The sequence below is a fragment of the Esox lucius genome, chromosome 12, assembly GCF_011004845.1.
Source record: "Esox lucius isolate fEsoLuc1 chromosome 12, fEsoLuc1.pri, whole genome shotgun sequence".
Taxonomy (NCBI): Eukaryota; Metazoa; Chordata; class Actinopteri; order Esociformes; family Esocidae; genus Esox; species Esox lucius.
This window is the reverse complement of record NC_047580.1, coordinates 8,737,418-8,752,982: the sequence shown is the minus strand read 5'-3', so window position 1 is coordinate 8,752,982 and position 15,565 is coordinate 8,737,418. Positions and strand designations below refer to the sequence as shown.

Sequence of the window (15,565 nt, the reverse complement as noted above, 5' to 3'; positions counted from 1 at the left end):
GATGAAAGCTTTTGATCCTTATCAGCCAGGTTTTTGTGAGGAGAAAAACAGTTGGGTAGAAAGCCGTATCCTTGTTGTGTTATTTAAGCTGCTTGTCAGGTGGAGTGTTTCTGTCACTCAGCAGTTTGGCAAAGTAGTTCCTGTTGTGTCATGGACACTGGTCATATTAAGAGGAGAAGAAAGCTTTCATCCAGAGCTTTTACTGCTCGTGTTTTATCTAACTAAAGTTTCAAAGTTTTACAGGTCACACAAACATTATTGTAGATGTTGTTTCGGGTGTTGGGAATGGTTGAGTCTCGGCTCCTAAACAATGTTAAATAAAATAACTCAATATAAAATACAAACGTGAAAGTCCACTTACTAATTAGAATTATTGATTTAAAACAAGAAAAAATTCATGTCATGGTGGAATCATGTTTTTATATAAAGCACCTAACGATTGTTTGACACATGCATGCCAATTTCAATGGTTATGAAACCATTCACTAAATGCCCTCCATAATCATTACGTTAGGTTGCTTGGCTGAACAAAAACAAGCTGCCATGATGGTAGTTGTTTTGAGCAATTGAGACCATCATAAGCAATGCAGTCACTTCAGGTTCTAGGGGGTCACTCAATGACCATGAAACCCCTTCATTCATATTTACTTATATCGAAATCAATTTCGTACCCCTAATAGACTTTAATTATAAAATTAAAGTAATTTGCAGGGTGGCAATTGCAATTTGCATACTAAATAACTCTATCGACAGCATCATGAGTGATGGATTTAGCACAACGTTTATTTTTGCTTTGGTAGTACTTTCAGACAGAAAGTTAGTTTTTTACAACAGCTTAATCACAAACAGAACAAGGCAAAGAGGACAGAAAATTGTGGGAATGAATTGCCATGAATTTAGAGGACTCTGTCTAACAGCTCGATTATAATGATGGTAATGAGAATGAAGATCATGCCTTTTATAGATTTGTTTGTTAGCAAAAAAGTTGGCGCTTTTCATCTCTGGTCCTGAAGGGTTAAAACACAGTTGTTTTTTTACAGTTGCAGGCAATGACTGCTTGAAGTCTGGAACGCATGGACATCACCAAATGTTGGGTTTCTTCCTTTGTGGTGCTTTGCCAGGCCTTTACTGCAGCTGTCTTCAGTTGTTGTTTGTTCATGTTTCTTTCTACCTTAAGTTTTGTTTCAGCAAGTGAAATGCATGCTCAATCTGGTTGAGATCAATTGATTGACTTTTGCCATTGCAGAATATTCCACTCCTGGGTTGCTTTCGCATTATGTTTTGTGTCATTGTCCTGTAAAGTTAGGCACCATTAAATCAAATTAGCTAAATTTGGCTGAATGTGAGACGAAAAATATATCCCTATACACTTCAAAATTAATCTGGCTGCTTCTGTCTTCTGTCACATCAATCAATAAACCATCAATTAATTCTCTGTATTTGCTCTGGTGGCATCTTCTCTTTATCGTAGACTTGGATAATGATATGCTTACCGCCTGGAGAGTGTTTTTCACTTGCCTGGATGTTGTGAAGGGGTTTTTCTTTACCATGGAAAGGATTCTAAGATCATCCACCACTATTGGCTTCCATGGACATACAGGCCTTTTTGTGTTGCATAGCTCACCAGTGCGTACTTTTTTCTCAGAATGTACCCAACTATTGATTTGGCCACTCCTAATGTCCCTGCTATCTCTCTGATGGATTTTGTTTTTGCAGCCTAAGGATGGTCTTTTTCACTTGCATTGAGAGCTCCTTTGTGTTGTGGGTTCACAGCAACAGCTTCCTAATGTGAATGCCACATCTGGAATAAACTCCAGACCTTTTACCTGCTTAATTGATGAAGAAATAATAGAGACAGCTTTTGAGTGAATAGTCCAATTACTTTTGGTCCCTTGAAAAAGAGGGGGCTTTATTAAAGAGCTGTAATTCCTAAACCATACAATTTGGATGTGAACACCCTCAAATTAAAGCTGAGAGTCTACACTTTAGCTCATATTCATTTAACTGTAACTTGAATACATTTTGGTAAACAGCCAAAATAACATAACCAATTATTTCTTTACCTAACTTTATTAATCTGAAGCATCAGGAAGTCATTTTTACTCCTCTTGTGATTTGGGAGGGGACGCTGACATCAGCTGTATATCTTTAAAAATGTTGCCCTCTGTTGGGTGTCGTTGGTATTACATGTACACTTCTGTAGTTGAGCATTAATTCATACATTAATTTCATAATATCATATTCAGTCTCCTGTGCATTGTAATATGAAAGAAAGTGATGAGAGACTGAAACCTATTAAGGAAAATCCTGAGTTCATTTTGTCCTGGGGAGGAACCTGCCATATGGTTTAGACGTGCAACTCATCTTCATTCCCACGCTGCCCTCTACTGTTTAGAGAGAAAAAAACATTCTCACTACAGAAACTGTCAAGAATTCATTTTGCAGTCTTGATATAGTAATTAGAGAGTTTAGTACCAGGTTATTGCTGTCAATGATTTTGAGTGTGTGTGTATGTTTGCCCAGAGCTTTTATGCAAATTCAAGTTATATGTGGAGGTACAGCCAACATACAAACCTGGGAACTGTAATTATAACAGTGTAATTATAAAATCTACCATTTTACACTTAAACAAATTGTTTTTAGTCTGAATAGGTCCACTTTCCCCAGGGTTCTCCCACACCTAGGGTGGAATGCAGTAAAAACCACTCCAGACAGGAGGGGTTGGTAGTGGGACCACAACAGGTTTTTAACACAGAGCAATGTACTGTACAAAAGATCTACGTTGCCATAGTTACAAAGATGGAATTTCTTTCAAGAGAGGAGCCGTACACTTTAGGGTCCTATTTACTGGTTCTTTTGTAGAGAAAAATGTCACCATGAGTTCTATGCTCTGGGAATGAGTGTGAAGACTTTGGATAGTTGTGATGTGAATAAAATAAAATCCTTTCCAGGTTTGATGGTACATTAAAATACAAAAATTGTCATGTCACCACTCTGGCATGTAGCCATAAAATGTTCATAAGATTCCTGAAACCAAATTTTGAAATTTTTTTTTTTTAATAACTTTTACCTGACAGATTGTTCTAAACGTGGGCATTGTGCAAGTGTTATGACATACAGAGCAACCTACAAATAAAAAAAAATATTTATGAAGGATTCTGGTCAGATAATCTCTTGTAGTCAGTCAGTGTGGCTATTGCTTCCACTTAACTAGGCATGACCAGTAGTTCTAAAGCTTTTCTCTAGTTTAGTATACTATGAAAAAAGTATTTTAAAAAATGCCACAATAGTAGAACATATTTAGTTTATTCGAGTCAATTACTAATTATGTAAGTAATTTACCTAGATGTCTGTGCGCGAACCGCGCTCATACGGTATAGAGATTTCTAGTTCGCAAACGATTCTTTTTACTGACTTAAGAGTAACGAGTCATTTTCACTTACTCGTTCAACTGTATCGTTCTTTCAAACCGCTGGCAGCGATTTTTTACATGATCATTGTTTTTATGTGCAGTCCTCTAGCTCACTGCTCCGACCTACGGCTGATTGAGAATAAGAACACGTGATTGTAACTGACAGTTGTAAACAGGGTAAAATAATGCATGCAGATAATTCGTTGATTATTGATTACAATGATAGACATATTAAAATAATCAAATCAAGCAGGTTTTGCTTAAATTAAAGACTCGAAACGACTCGTTAAATTGTTTCGTTCATCCGACCCGCTGGCAGCAGAATTCTAATAAATATCGCTGCAGGATTCATACGCTGTTCTCCAAAGCAGCCTTTCACCAATACATTTGACTCACGTGCGAGGTGAGAAATAGCATTGACTCTTAAAATGCATGTTTAAGAGTGATATTTGGACGGTAATTAATGCAATGTATTGATTATTGAATAATATAATATACACCGATTTATAGAACCTACTATCGAGCAGTTGCATAAGGTAAAAAATAATTTTGAACGACTGTTGTCTGTAGTTCAATTTAATCTTGCGTTTGAACGATGAGCAATGTGTCGTTCACCAACGGGGGTGTCTGACGACGTTCTCTGACCGGGCGTTACTGACACAAATAAAGGAAATGACTCGAAAGATTCATTCTTTTTACTGAACAACACAAGATCTGAGTGAATAAAAAGAATCGAACGTCCCATCACTTCTATCTGCATATTTTGAAGGGAACTCCCCTAAATTAACTAAAAATGGTTTGGTCCGGCCATGCCCGTGCCTTCCACCCGACCGCCGCAGTGGTAGAGTACACTCTGTTTGAAACGCGCATTCGACGTCAGTATGGGAGAGTGGCCGATTAGATTAGATGAGGGGTAGACGACGTTTGTCGGCCGTAACAGTTTTTCTCATCGCCCATGTAAGTCCCATTTACTGCCAAAGTTATCATCTCTAAATATGATGTAACTGCGTTGTGTGACAGTTGTTGTTCTCGTCATAGTGCGATATAAAAAATATTTAACATAAATGTTTTTTTTTTTTAACAAAACCTTTCATAATGGGGTTTATAATTACACAATCCAATAGTACTTTAGACCTGTCAATCGGTGTCTGTTTGAGTGATACAGATTGTCCCTTCGTATACTAGCTCTATTTAAACTTCTAGTTTATTGACAGCCTGTCCATTATTAGGCTAGCTTTTGGTGCATGCTGATGATGTACATTTGTAACACTTGTAGGCAAATACAGGAGTAACATTTCCCATTGACACTACGGGTATACAATTATTGTGGCATCATGAAACGAATCCTAGATTATAATCCACATTATAACGTTTTAATAATTTCACATGCCAAAAATATAAACTACAGACTGATATCTACTGCAGACTACAAATTTGTTCGTAGCCTAAAATATTACACTCAATGTGTGTTTTCGCATGTAATTGCTATTTTGTTAAAATAATTAAAGTTATTCGGCTTCTTTAGGAAATTCTTTCAAAAAATTAGTTATGTAATTATGTTACTTTTTTTTTTACTTACCTCGTCACACAGTCTACAGATAGCTGCATGCCCTGGATTGAGCTGCAACACATCATGACAACTAGCTATTGTTGTCCACTATAGTGTATTTGTGAATTTGTATAGTGTATTTGTGTTAAATGCCCAGTGTACTCATTTCAAAAAGTAATTTGTTAGACACAACTATGAAACTAGTGTTTATGTGGGTGACATTGCTGGCATGTCTCTTAGTGCAAGAAGGAGGGACAGTGTGGAATTATTTACAGGATTATTGAATGTATTTCTTTTCCTTCTGTATTTTACAAGAGGACCTGTGGGTTGGGTGCAGCTGTTCTCGTTCTGCTCCACAAAGAAGGAAGAAAACACGCGCCCATGATGATTTGAACTTGAGGTTTGTATTTGATCGCCATATTTTCAAGCCATATTTGTGTCTCTCTCTTTCTCTCACACCTCTCTCTCTCTCTCTCCCTCTCGCTTTCTCTGTATCCTTTACACGCACATGGCTGTACCCACCACAGGCAGAAGTGGGCGTAAATGATCAGTACAGCACTATCTGTTTGGATACACTTGTTTAAGTGGCTGAGAGCATTTCTGCCCCTTCTGGCCGCATTAGACACAGCCATTCATGTCTCACTGGGCTGCTCAGACTCCCTGCTCTGCTCCTATCACATTGTGTCTCCCTGGCCTGGTGCTGCTGGGTACTGGGAACGTGGTCGGTATGTATCTCTGTGTGTGTGCTCTGCTTTTCCGCCCATGCTAGCCTGGGGACCTGTGATCTGATGTGCTCCGACCGTGGACTGTCCTTATGGCTGTGTGAGTGTGTTCCGCCTCAGTGTTGTTGCATTTACCAGGCTGTCATCTGGCCAGATTAATGGAGCGTGTGTACACAGAGCTTGCCTCTTACACAACAGCAGCACTAGCGTGTGGTTCAGATATAGGGGGGAAAATGTCAATGTTGACGTTGGTGTGTGACTGTATTCATAAAAACTGCAGTTAGCGGAGTGGGAGACAGTTCGGTGGTTAGAGCTTCTGACCAATAATGGAGGGTTGCTCATTTAAATCCCTGACCTTTCAGCGTGTGGATTACGATGGAAGAGGGGTGGGATCCGGTTAGATCCGGAACAGATACGTTGCCGTTGTTTAAAGTGTCACGTTTCCTCACATCTTCACTTCCAAGTCCGAAAACATCTTGTGAAACACAAGATGACTAAATACACAATTCTCTTATATGTTTAGGCCTGTTACTTTTTTCAACCCTTTTTTTCAAGTTTTTTCGCGTTCTTACAAAGAGCCTCCAGAACCTTTTATAGTCACTCATCAGTTCAGTTCACTTGGATCCAGTTAAATTTGCATGGACGTGCGTCATTTCCAGAGTGATTCGACTGTCTTTCTTTGCCAAAGGTCCCTGGCCGTGACCAGCTGTGTGTGACTGAGCTGGAGAGGAAGGGGTGTCTCTTTGAGAGGAAACATTCATCTGTTCAGAACAGAACCGTGTCAGTTTGTCACGCGACAAAAGAAAAATTGGCACACTTTGGTAACTCTTATGCAATCCTTTCATAAAGGACAACATTTTGTCACCTTCACACAGTCCCGAGATGTCTACATGGGGGCCTTAACCCACACTTATTTTAGCCCCATCCAGGCTGTAATGCCGTGCAAAATGTGTATTAAGGAGATCTCTTCCAAAGGATTACCTCCCCGATTGTAAACATATATTTGTATCCTATGGGATTCTGTCACAATGTTGAAATTGTTATTTTTCGACTTAAATCTCTTTATGGGTTTACTTGTGGTCAATTTGTGCACATGTAAATTGAAATAATATTTCCCCCCTCTTCTCGTAGTTCCTTGTGAGTAAATGCAGCTTACTTAGACTGGGTTTGCTTGGCCTTCGGTTGAATGGACTTTAGTTTCAGCAGTGCAAAGCCAATGAGCAAGACTAATAAACTTTTGAATGTCCAGACGGTAAAGTCTGTGGTTAAAATATCTTATGTCATTAGGACGAGAGATCCTTATGTCGCCTATAGCAGCTGCTGTCAGTGCGTGGTGAGATGGATTCCTTCTGGTGACAGAATGTGGTTTCTAAGGGCAACAGGTGGCATGCTAACCTCTGCCTACCACCGGTTGATGTGGTTCCTACGGTCCATCATGACAGATCTGTATCGGTGTTATTCCTAGACTCCTCCCCTATTGGGCTGGACCATAACTTGCAGTGTGGATACAACCCCGACTTAAATTAGGTACTGATGTCAGTGGGAGATTTAGGTGTGTCTGTAGAGCTCGCTCTAGTTAAGATGACTTCATGTATGCTCCAGAACTGGTACTTTGTTATGTAATGTGCTGTTCCGGGGAGGGTTTTGGTTGACTGGTGAGTCAGATGTTCTGGGTTTGGACTGCTCTGACCGGCTGGCTGTCTGTGGGGTTATTTCAATTAAGTGTGAGGGTCTAAAGGACGGTGGCTTGAAGTGAGGAGTGTGACTAACCTGCTGGTCTTCACATAAAGTAGAGCCCTTGCTCTTCTGACTGGGAAGCACTGTGTTTCAAACCCTTTGTTTAACAGGGCTCAGTGTACATTGTTTTAACCCTATTGAATAATGCATGCCCACTGCAGCAGTTATCAGTGACGCCCTGGTGTTCCTTAAACGATGCTTAACGCTCCCCTGGATACCAGGCATTGGAACCGCGCAGGGGTGTGTGTGTGGGTGTGTGGGTGTGTGGGTGTGTGGGTGTGTGGGTGTGTGGGTGTTGTGCTTTACATCAAACGAGCGGTAGGTCAAGAGTGTCCTGGTTCCTGTCCTGACTCTTGTGCTGGATGTGCACGTTTCAACATTGAAGAGACGTTGAGAAGTAGTTGGACGTGGAATGACATAACAGACCATTATCTAACCACTAGTGTGTTGTGGCTACCACCTCCATACCGGCGCCTGGTACAAAATAGACAGTCAGTAAAATAGCCACGCGACATCGCGGGTGTTGTTTTGTCTTTCTGCCATTATTGAGCACACACATGCGCTTACGTCTCTTTCTTCAAGGAATCCAAAGGGTGTTGTTGATTCCCTTTCGCTAACAACTGTTGGGTGTGTTTGGTGAGAACTACAGCAGGCTGACATTGGATCCTAAATCTCAACCTGGGTTTGGGTGGGTAGTGTCCCATAAGAATGAAGCACTGCCGGTTCCCCATTGCACCTGTTTTCTCCAGGGAGTGAGTGTGTGTGTCCGTGCGTTGTCAACATGAGTGTTTCCAGTTGTTCTTGTTCCCGGTAAGGGGAGGAGCTGGCTCCCTGTAGGTTTGGTGTGTTAGTAGAGGGCGTCCCACCTGGTGTCCTCAGGAGGATAGAGGCCAGGCCTGTACCTTTCATCATTCACGTGTATTAACGTGCTTTTGAGACAAGAATTTGTTCGTAATGGAGTATAGCTCTGACTCCAGCTTTTCAGAAGTTAGACCCACTGTGAAATGAGGGTAGTGACACTGACACACACACACACATCCACACACACACATCCACACACACACATCCACACACAGATGGCACTTATAGCAATGATACCAAACGTTCAGTTTCTCTTGCCTTGCTTTCTGTATGGTGTACTCTCCTTTCTTTACACACACACACACCCAGACAATGTAAACAGATACAATAGGGATTGTTCCTGTTTCCTGTGCTGTCATGGGGTGGCAGAATGAGATCTGCTCCGTTATTGGCTAGTGAGTACACACTCTCACTCTCCCTCTATCCATGAACAGTAGCACTGCCAGAACTCTCTGGCCTAATTCCTCAGTTATTGATGTGTGTGTCAGTGACAGAGCCCGAGCACAAAGGCCAGAGATAGGGTTGTGTGAGGCTCTGTGTGAGGCTCTGTGTGAGGCTCTGTGTGTGGCTCTGAGCGGAACAAAGAGCTGCCTGTTCCATGTCACCTCCCAGCTCCTATGGTACTGTAAAGGCCTGTTTCCGTCTGCTGGGGAGTGAACCTATATGTTCAACAATGACCAACAATATTTGCGCCTCAATGCCACCAGTCAGGGTCCAGATTGACCAACGAAAGGAAAACAAACCAAAAATGTGGCCAGCCTGTCTACTGGAATAACCAAACCCTTGATTTGACATTAAGTGAAATGTAACCAAGTAACTAGCAGTGATTCATCCTTTTTTTTTTTTCTTCATTCATTTTCATTTCTTTCATAATATTCAGTTGAATGTATTACTTCTGTTAGAGGCAGGCTATCTGTGAGATGTCTGTTCGTCTGTATAGTAATCAAGCTAGACCGGTCTCCATCTGTATAAATCATCTGGCCGAGACAATGTTGTTAACAACCGTGATGGGAACACCGTCCTGGCAGATGTACAGGACCAAGTAGACAGATTGTGACCACCTAGAGTCATTAAGAAGGGTCCTGGCTGCAAAAAAATCAGCGTGTGGGATTTAAAAAAAAAAAATGTGTCCCTTGACTAGGCTTAATCTGTGCCTGTGAAGCTAACATTGTGTGTGCGCGTGGCAGGGGCTTCCAGAAGGGTCATTGTCCTTGTGCTCAATGCCCGCTCACCTTTTACTGATCTGCAGCTGCAATGCTTCAGAGAAATGAGCTGACTCATCGTTGCTGCCGTGCCAATGCCCCAAAGCCGCCTCTCTGACACCTGTTTTGTTGAACCGCGCTGCGCTTTAGCGCCGGCTTTAGCCCACGTCCGGGTGGGGCCCCTGCGTCCGACCCCTGGACGGTCTCGGTTCGGCTGTGGTCTCTCTACTCCGTGCCGAATCCGCCTGTGATTCCAGCAGTGCCTGTTCTAAGGTTTCGTGTGTCAGACCAGAACAGTCGTGTCACTCATCGGTCCATCTGGCAAAGTGGCTGATTCATTTGGTTTAGTTATTGCTTCATGAGCACATTAATGTCCAAAGCTTTCCGACGGCGTTGCCTTATGAAATGATGCTTTCTGACTGCGTACTGCACACCCTCGCCACCATACAATGGAGCTTTGTCCTCTAAAGCCGACTGGAAGGGGATTTAGTGTGCGTGTAAGACCTCTTGCAATCAAGGAGTGACGGGACATAGCTCTCTCCCTGTCTCTCTCTCTTCTGATTATTTAAGATTCTTGGAGATTTCTTTCTTTGTGAGTCATATGGAGTGTAAACACCATTCAGAGTATTTGGGCGTTGAAGGTGTGAATGGTTCAGTGTGTTTCACTCAGTGTTTGTAATGGTGTCAGGGCCAGGCCAGCGACAGGAGAATGACTGGCTGTGAGAGTTGCTGCCTGAGTCTCTTACGCACAGCTTTTCGGCGCTGAGTTTCATTGATACCCTACTAGCCCGGTGGCCAGCTCTGGGCCTAGAGACCCACACGTCGCGTATCGGGCGTTCTACCATGCTAACTTGCCCGACTGAATCTACTGATCATGCTCAATTTGGGTTTACCGTCACCCGAAGCAGGTGGACAGAGCTGCTGGGCTGAAACAAAACCCTGCACTTGCTGAGACTCTATCCGGTCGCGTGTGTCCGTTACTGTGTGTTCCTCAACGCCGTGACGTTTCTGCGAGTTGTACGCTGGAAGCCGGCGCCCCACAGACAGGCCGTTTTTCTAACTACCATCTCCACCCCGGCGCACACTGGCCTGATCCTAACCACTTCGGCTGTGCTGATCGAGCCCGTCACAGTTATTCAAACCAGATGTGTCACTGCCGGACTAAAACAAAACCCCGCTCAGACGCTCCAGTCATGTGCCTCTGGGTGAGGTCTCGTTTGTTCTGCAGTGGGTTGGTCAATGGTTATGCTATGAATGTGCCAGTGTTGCTGTGGGCTGACCTATCTTGTCACTGGGCCCGGCGTCAAACTGAACAGCTGATTGTGCTAACTGGCCGTGACTTGGCCCCAGCGTTTCACAGCTGCATTTGCAGAGATAAGTGTGTGTGTGTGTGTGTGTAGAGTCGATTCTAATGACATTTCAGTGGAGGATTTTGGGTTCGCACGTTTAGCCGTCACTCCCCAGAGCTTGGAATTTTCCGGAATTGTTTTCCTGAGAAGCCACTGTATTTCTGTCAGGCTGCCTTCTTTCCAGGGATCTGTCTAAGGACATGACATTTGCTTCTCGGCTTTACTGGAAACCATGTTGGTTACCTTGGATTGGCGTAGGTCTGTTTGTGTTGCTGCTTGTGTTGTTTTGAAGATAACCCTTCTCTCCAGGAAGCCTTTCTCTCCAGACACTACGGCTGCAAGAAAAAGAAGTGTTTACTAATGCCAAATGAGCTCCCGGAGGATCCAGTAATTGACCCGTGTACACTCTCAGACACACAGTCGGATACATTCAAACATTGATAGACGCTACCATCAGATTGATTTCCCCAAGGTGGCAAATCAGTCAGTCAGTCAGTCTTTTCCTGTACCTGACAGGTATCCTGAAGGATATCGTTGTAGCGTTCCGTTGACTATGTTCAGTCTCAGCGATCCACAGAGTGGTTGGTTAGTTGCTTGACAGTTTTGTAAGTTCCTCATCTTGGAGGGGCCTAGCGGGGTTGAGGAGAGAAGAATGCTGATGTTGGTGTTTGTATGTCTGTTATAATGGTGTCAATGTTCTTCTTCAGTCCGGTAATTAAGATCACCACAGCTGAAGCATTTCCCTTGGCCTGAGAATGACTCACTCACAGGGGATTTATTATGGGGTTCTATGTTACACATAGAAATATACATTATGGCCTTTGGAGATATTAGATTTATTTTTGTTTCAATGAAAATTGATCCTGTTTCGGTAAGTTTTTTTTGGAATATATTTGTTTTGAACAAAATCAGCATTCTCTTGATTCCCTTTCCCCTGGATGACTTGTGTCAATGTGGTGGATGAGATCGCCATCTGTGGACAACCAGTGGTCCTATGGGTTGTAAATGAAATACATTTAAATAAATTAAAATGATATAAAAATCTATAAATAATAACATTTTAGTTACAGTTTTCAAAAAGGAAATAAATGTAATTGAAATGTTGAATGAAAAGATAGTATAAATATATACTTTATAAACCTGGGATAATATTATCTCTCTCTTTTGCCCCCTCTAGTTGGTCTTGCAGACTGAATCAGGCTAGGCAGCTTTGGGCTGATGGTAGGTGGGTCTTTTTATTTCTTTCTCTATTTTATTTCTCCATCTCTGCATCATTTGCTCTTTGTTGTACCTCTTCCCCTTGCTTATTTGACAAACGGAAGTGTGCGCGTGTGTGTGTGTGTGTGTGTGTGTGGGGGGGTGTGTGGTGTGTGTATGTGTGTCAGTAGGAGTTGACATCTGGGCCAGGGTCAAGTCAAAGGGCAACTTCAAGCAGTATCACGATGTTCCTGTGTGCTATCTGTTGTCTGTCCTTTATTTATGCCGCCCCCCACCCCCCTTAATCCGTTTTCCCTCTCTCTGTGGTAGACCACTAGACCAGCATGATCTTTGAGATGATTGGCAGATGCATGCGCCTTTATGGACTCCAATTGGTTGCGGCGGGACTTTGACCACTCCGGTCCCGCCCCGTCCCATCCTGCCCCGCTGACAGGAAAACAGAAACACATGACTTAGTCTAGTTTGAATGCTTATCAGAGGGAGAGCACTGTCCTCCTGCCCCAACCAAACAGCCCCCCTACACAAACACCTCGCCAGAGGGCGCTCCTGTCCCCTGTATGCAGAAAGGGGGTAGCGCCAAGCACCCGGGGTTGTCGGGAGGGAGTAGAACGCTGCACAACTTGGGCTTTAGGAGGTTCCCCTCTCCCTCGGACCACCACACCCTCTCCAAAATGACCCAGAATGCCCGGGAGAGCGTGGGGGCCCTGGGCCAGGGTCTGAAGCACCTGTTCCAGCAGCAGCGCCAACGCCTGCCCCTCTCCCGCTCTGCCCTGTCCTCCTCCGTGGTCCCGGTGGGTGGCCCCCCCGCCGAGGACTGCCCTGCCCCCGCCCGAGCCCCCTTGGCCTGTGCCGAATCTGACCCCCCGTCTGGTGCTCTCCTTGCCCCCCCAGCTGGTCAGGGCACCGGCCCGGTGGGCACCATGAGGCGTGGGACCAGCCTGCAGAGCCGGCGCAGCAAGGGGGCGGGGGGGAACGGGGCGGCAGGAGGGGACAGGGAGCCCCTTCCGAGAGGCAGCCCTCAGGCCCCCCACCGCCGCCCTGCCCACGACACCCAGCAGCATGCCGGCCGGCCGCGCTCCTCCTCCACCACGGACAACACCACGCCGAGTAGCCCCTCCCCCGGTTACCACCCGGGATACGCAATGCTGGGCGACGCTGCGCCGTCGCCAGGGCACCAGTCATCGGAGGAGCCAGACCGGGTGAGTGACGTCAGCTGTCTCCTTTTGGGTGGGGATGTGACGCAATCCTGTCGTTGACTGGTCCTGGCTGATCATACGAACCTCCGCTTATATATTGACAAGAGCTTTAACCAACCCTGTAAATCCAGTGTTTACAAATAAGTACTATACAATTAAAGCGCCCAGCAGAAATGTTGCCTTATAAGTTTAATCATAGCAGGTAATGTTGACTTCAAACACCAACAGTACATTTCAAATACACTGTAATTCCTACTTTTAGGAGTTGCGGCCTAGAAGTGGATGAGCCCCGTTCGCTATTTGGCTCATGTAGTTCTACAGTTTTGTAGAAATGCTGAGAAATATTTGACTTTGAAATGTAATTAAAGCTGCTCCAGTTCTGCGGTCTGACGCGATGCCATCATCCCCATATGTAATAGTGTTTCTGACCTACAGCACTCCTGAGCATAGCTAATCCATGCTCAGGTCAAATATGCCCACGTGTGTGTACTCGATTTAGTTGGAAACTGGTTTTCCTAAGTCCTGGTTAGTCAAGGACTGTCCTTAATACAACTGGATCTAGCCATCTGTCAGATATGGATTATCCTTGCCAGAAATCCAAACACCCCTCTTAGAATGTCAGAATGGATTGTTCCACTGTAATTGCTTTGCAGTTCTTTTGAATATAATATTAGATGTCTGGAATTAACCACTGAAGGAAGAACTAGGGCTGAATGTTCTAAATGTGTCACATTTCTGTCACATCCAGAAGATTAATGAGATTTCTGACAAGTGAAGTCATACTTTGCCCAGCAACGACATCCATCAAGAAGAGCTCTTTGAGTCGTAAAAGCTCAGAGAATTAATGAGAATTTCTGTCATTCTTTGGGGAACTGGAAATGCTTGACTTGCTGCATCACTCAAAATGTGGAGGTTATTTTTGCCACGTGGGGTTTTGTGTTCATCTGTAAAGCCGGTCAAATGATTGTATTAACTTCTCTCAGGCAGGGGATGATTGTCCAGCTGTGGTAATAGATGCATTTTGTCCCATGCCCTGCTGTCACCACATACACGCACACACACACACACACACTCAGAGCCCAGTGGACAATGTGTGAGAACAGACCTCTTGTGTCTGACAGGATGGAGCTTTGCTACAGAGGAGGGTGTAATACGTAGGGTATTCTCCTGCTTATCTAGTGCACTTTGTTCTTTTTATAGCTCCTGGTTAACTTGCCTCTCTGTTAAAATATGTGTGAAGAGAACTAATTTGTGTTCACTTGACCTTATCTAGTGAACAGCTGTATTTGGTTCAGGCAGCAGATAATTTTGTCATTCAACTTGGCTATTTCTTGTGTCCAAGAAAGACATCAAAAGAGAAAAAACTGCTGGTATCAAGGAGCAACTGCCAGAGGGGAGAATAATTTTCTGGTGTGTATGTAATATTGTTGTTCAGCCGTGCTCTGCTCTTGTTCAGAGAACACCATAGCTTTGCAGTGCAGCTGTAATGTGTAATGTGGTGTGTCCTTACCACCACCAGATGGTGGTATCAGATAACGTATTCTGTGTAGTGGTGCTGAACTGAGTGTTGATGAAACCAGCAGTTCGTTCACACTGTAGTGACAATTCATCTGTATGTTGACTGAAAGCTGCTATACAAGGCAGTGCCAGCGGAGTGAGAGAGAATGATATTGGGATGTCCTCTAAGAACCTTATTTCCCTTCAGGCCTGTCTAGGGCCGTTTATGAAAGTGAAAAGGCTCGGGGCCATGCTGTATGGCCAGTATAAGCATCACAAGGTGCCTGGACTCTGCCCTTAGCCGCGGTATATTGGAAATGTATATGCCTCATTGCTACTAAACTGGTTACTGACGGAATTTCATCAGTATAAAGTGATGTGAAACCTGTTGTAAACCTGTCAGCTTTCAGCCAATCAGCATTCAGGGTTTGAAACACCTGGTTAATTATGGATTCTCCTTAATATATACAAGGTAGGTTTAGATGCAGACTGTTACTTATTCACAAACGCAAACATGCACGTCTGTGCCTCAACCAATAAAGCACTGTCATTCAGGTCACCTGAGCTGTCGTCGTGGCAACCCTCAAGCACACAGTGAGCAGCATGGTGCGATGCCATACTGTAGTTTCCATGGGAACGATCAGGGTGACCTTGGCGGGGTCTTGCCCCGCCCCCCCAGTTGTAACAGGTCAGAGGTCAGGCCTCTTGTTGTCTGACGGTCCATTGTGGTGCAGCCTTGTTGAAGAGGCTTGAAGAGTAAAGCGTGTGTGTGTGTGTGTGTGTGTGTATGTGTGTGCGCTTAACATTCCACGTTGCACACAA

At 44.1% G+C, this 15,565-nt stretch overlaps 1 protein-coding gene across 9 annotated transcripts in view; it reads left to right on the top strand.

Annotated features, from left to right (window-relative positions):
- Window positions 1-3,728: 3,728 nt before the first annotated feature.
- tmcc1a (transmembrane and coiled-coil domain family 1a) overlaps window positions 3,729-15,565 on the top strand; it is a 57,653-nt gene continuing 45,816 nt past the window's right edge. The window contains exons 1-4 of one of the 9 annotated variants that reach the window (XM_020051898.3): window positions 3,729-3,815; window positions 5,277-5,361; window positions 12,010-12,057; window positions 12,942-13,249. In XM_020051898.3, coding sequence (XP_019907457.1) covers window positions 12,051-12,057; window positions 12,942-13,249 — 315 coding nt within the window. In that variant the 5' untranslated portion in view covers window positions 3,729-3,815; window positions 5,277-5,361; window positions 12,010-12,050. The other 8 variants (XM_010895264.4, XM_010895263.4, XM_020051900.3 and 5 more) reach the window with 8 other exon arrangements.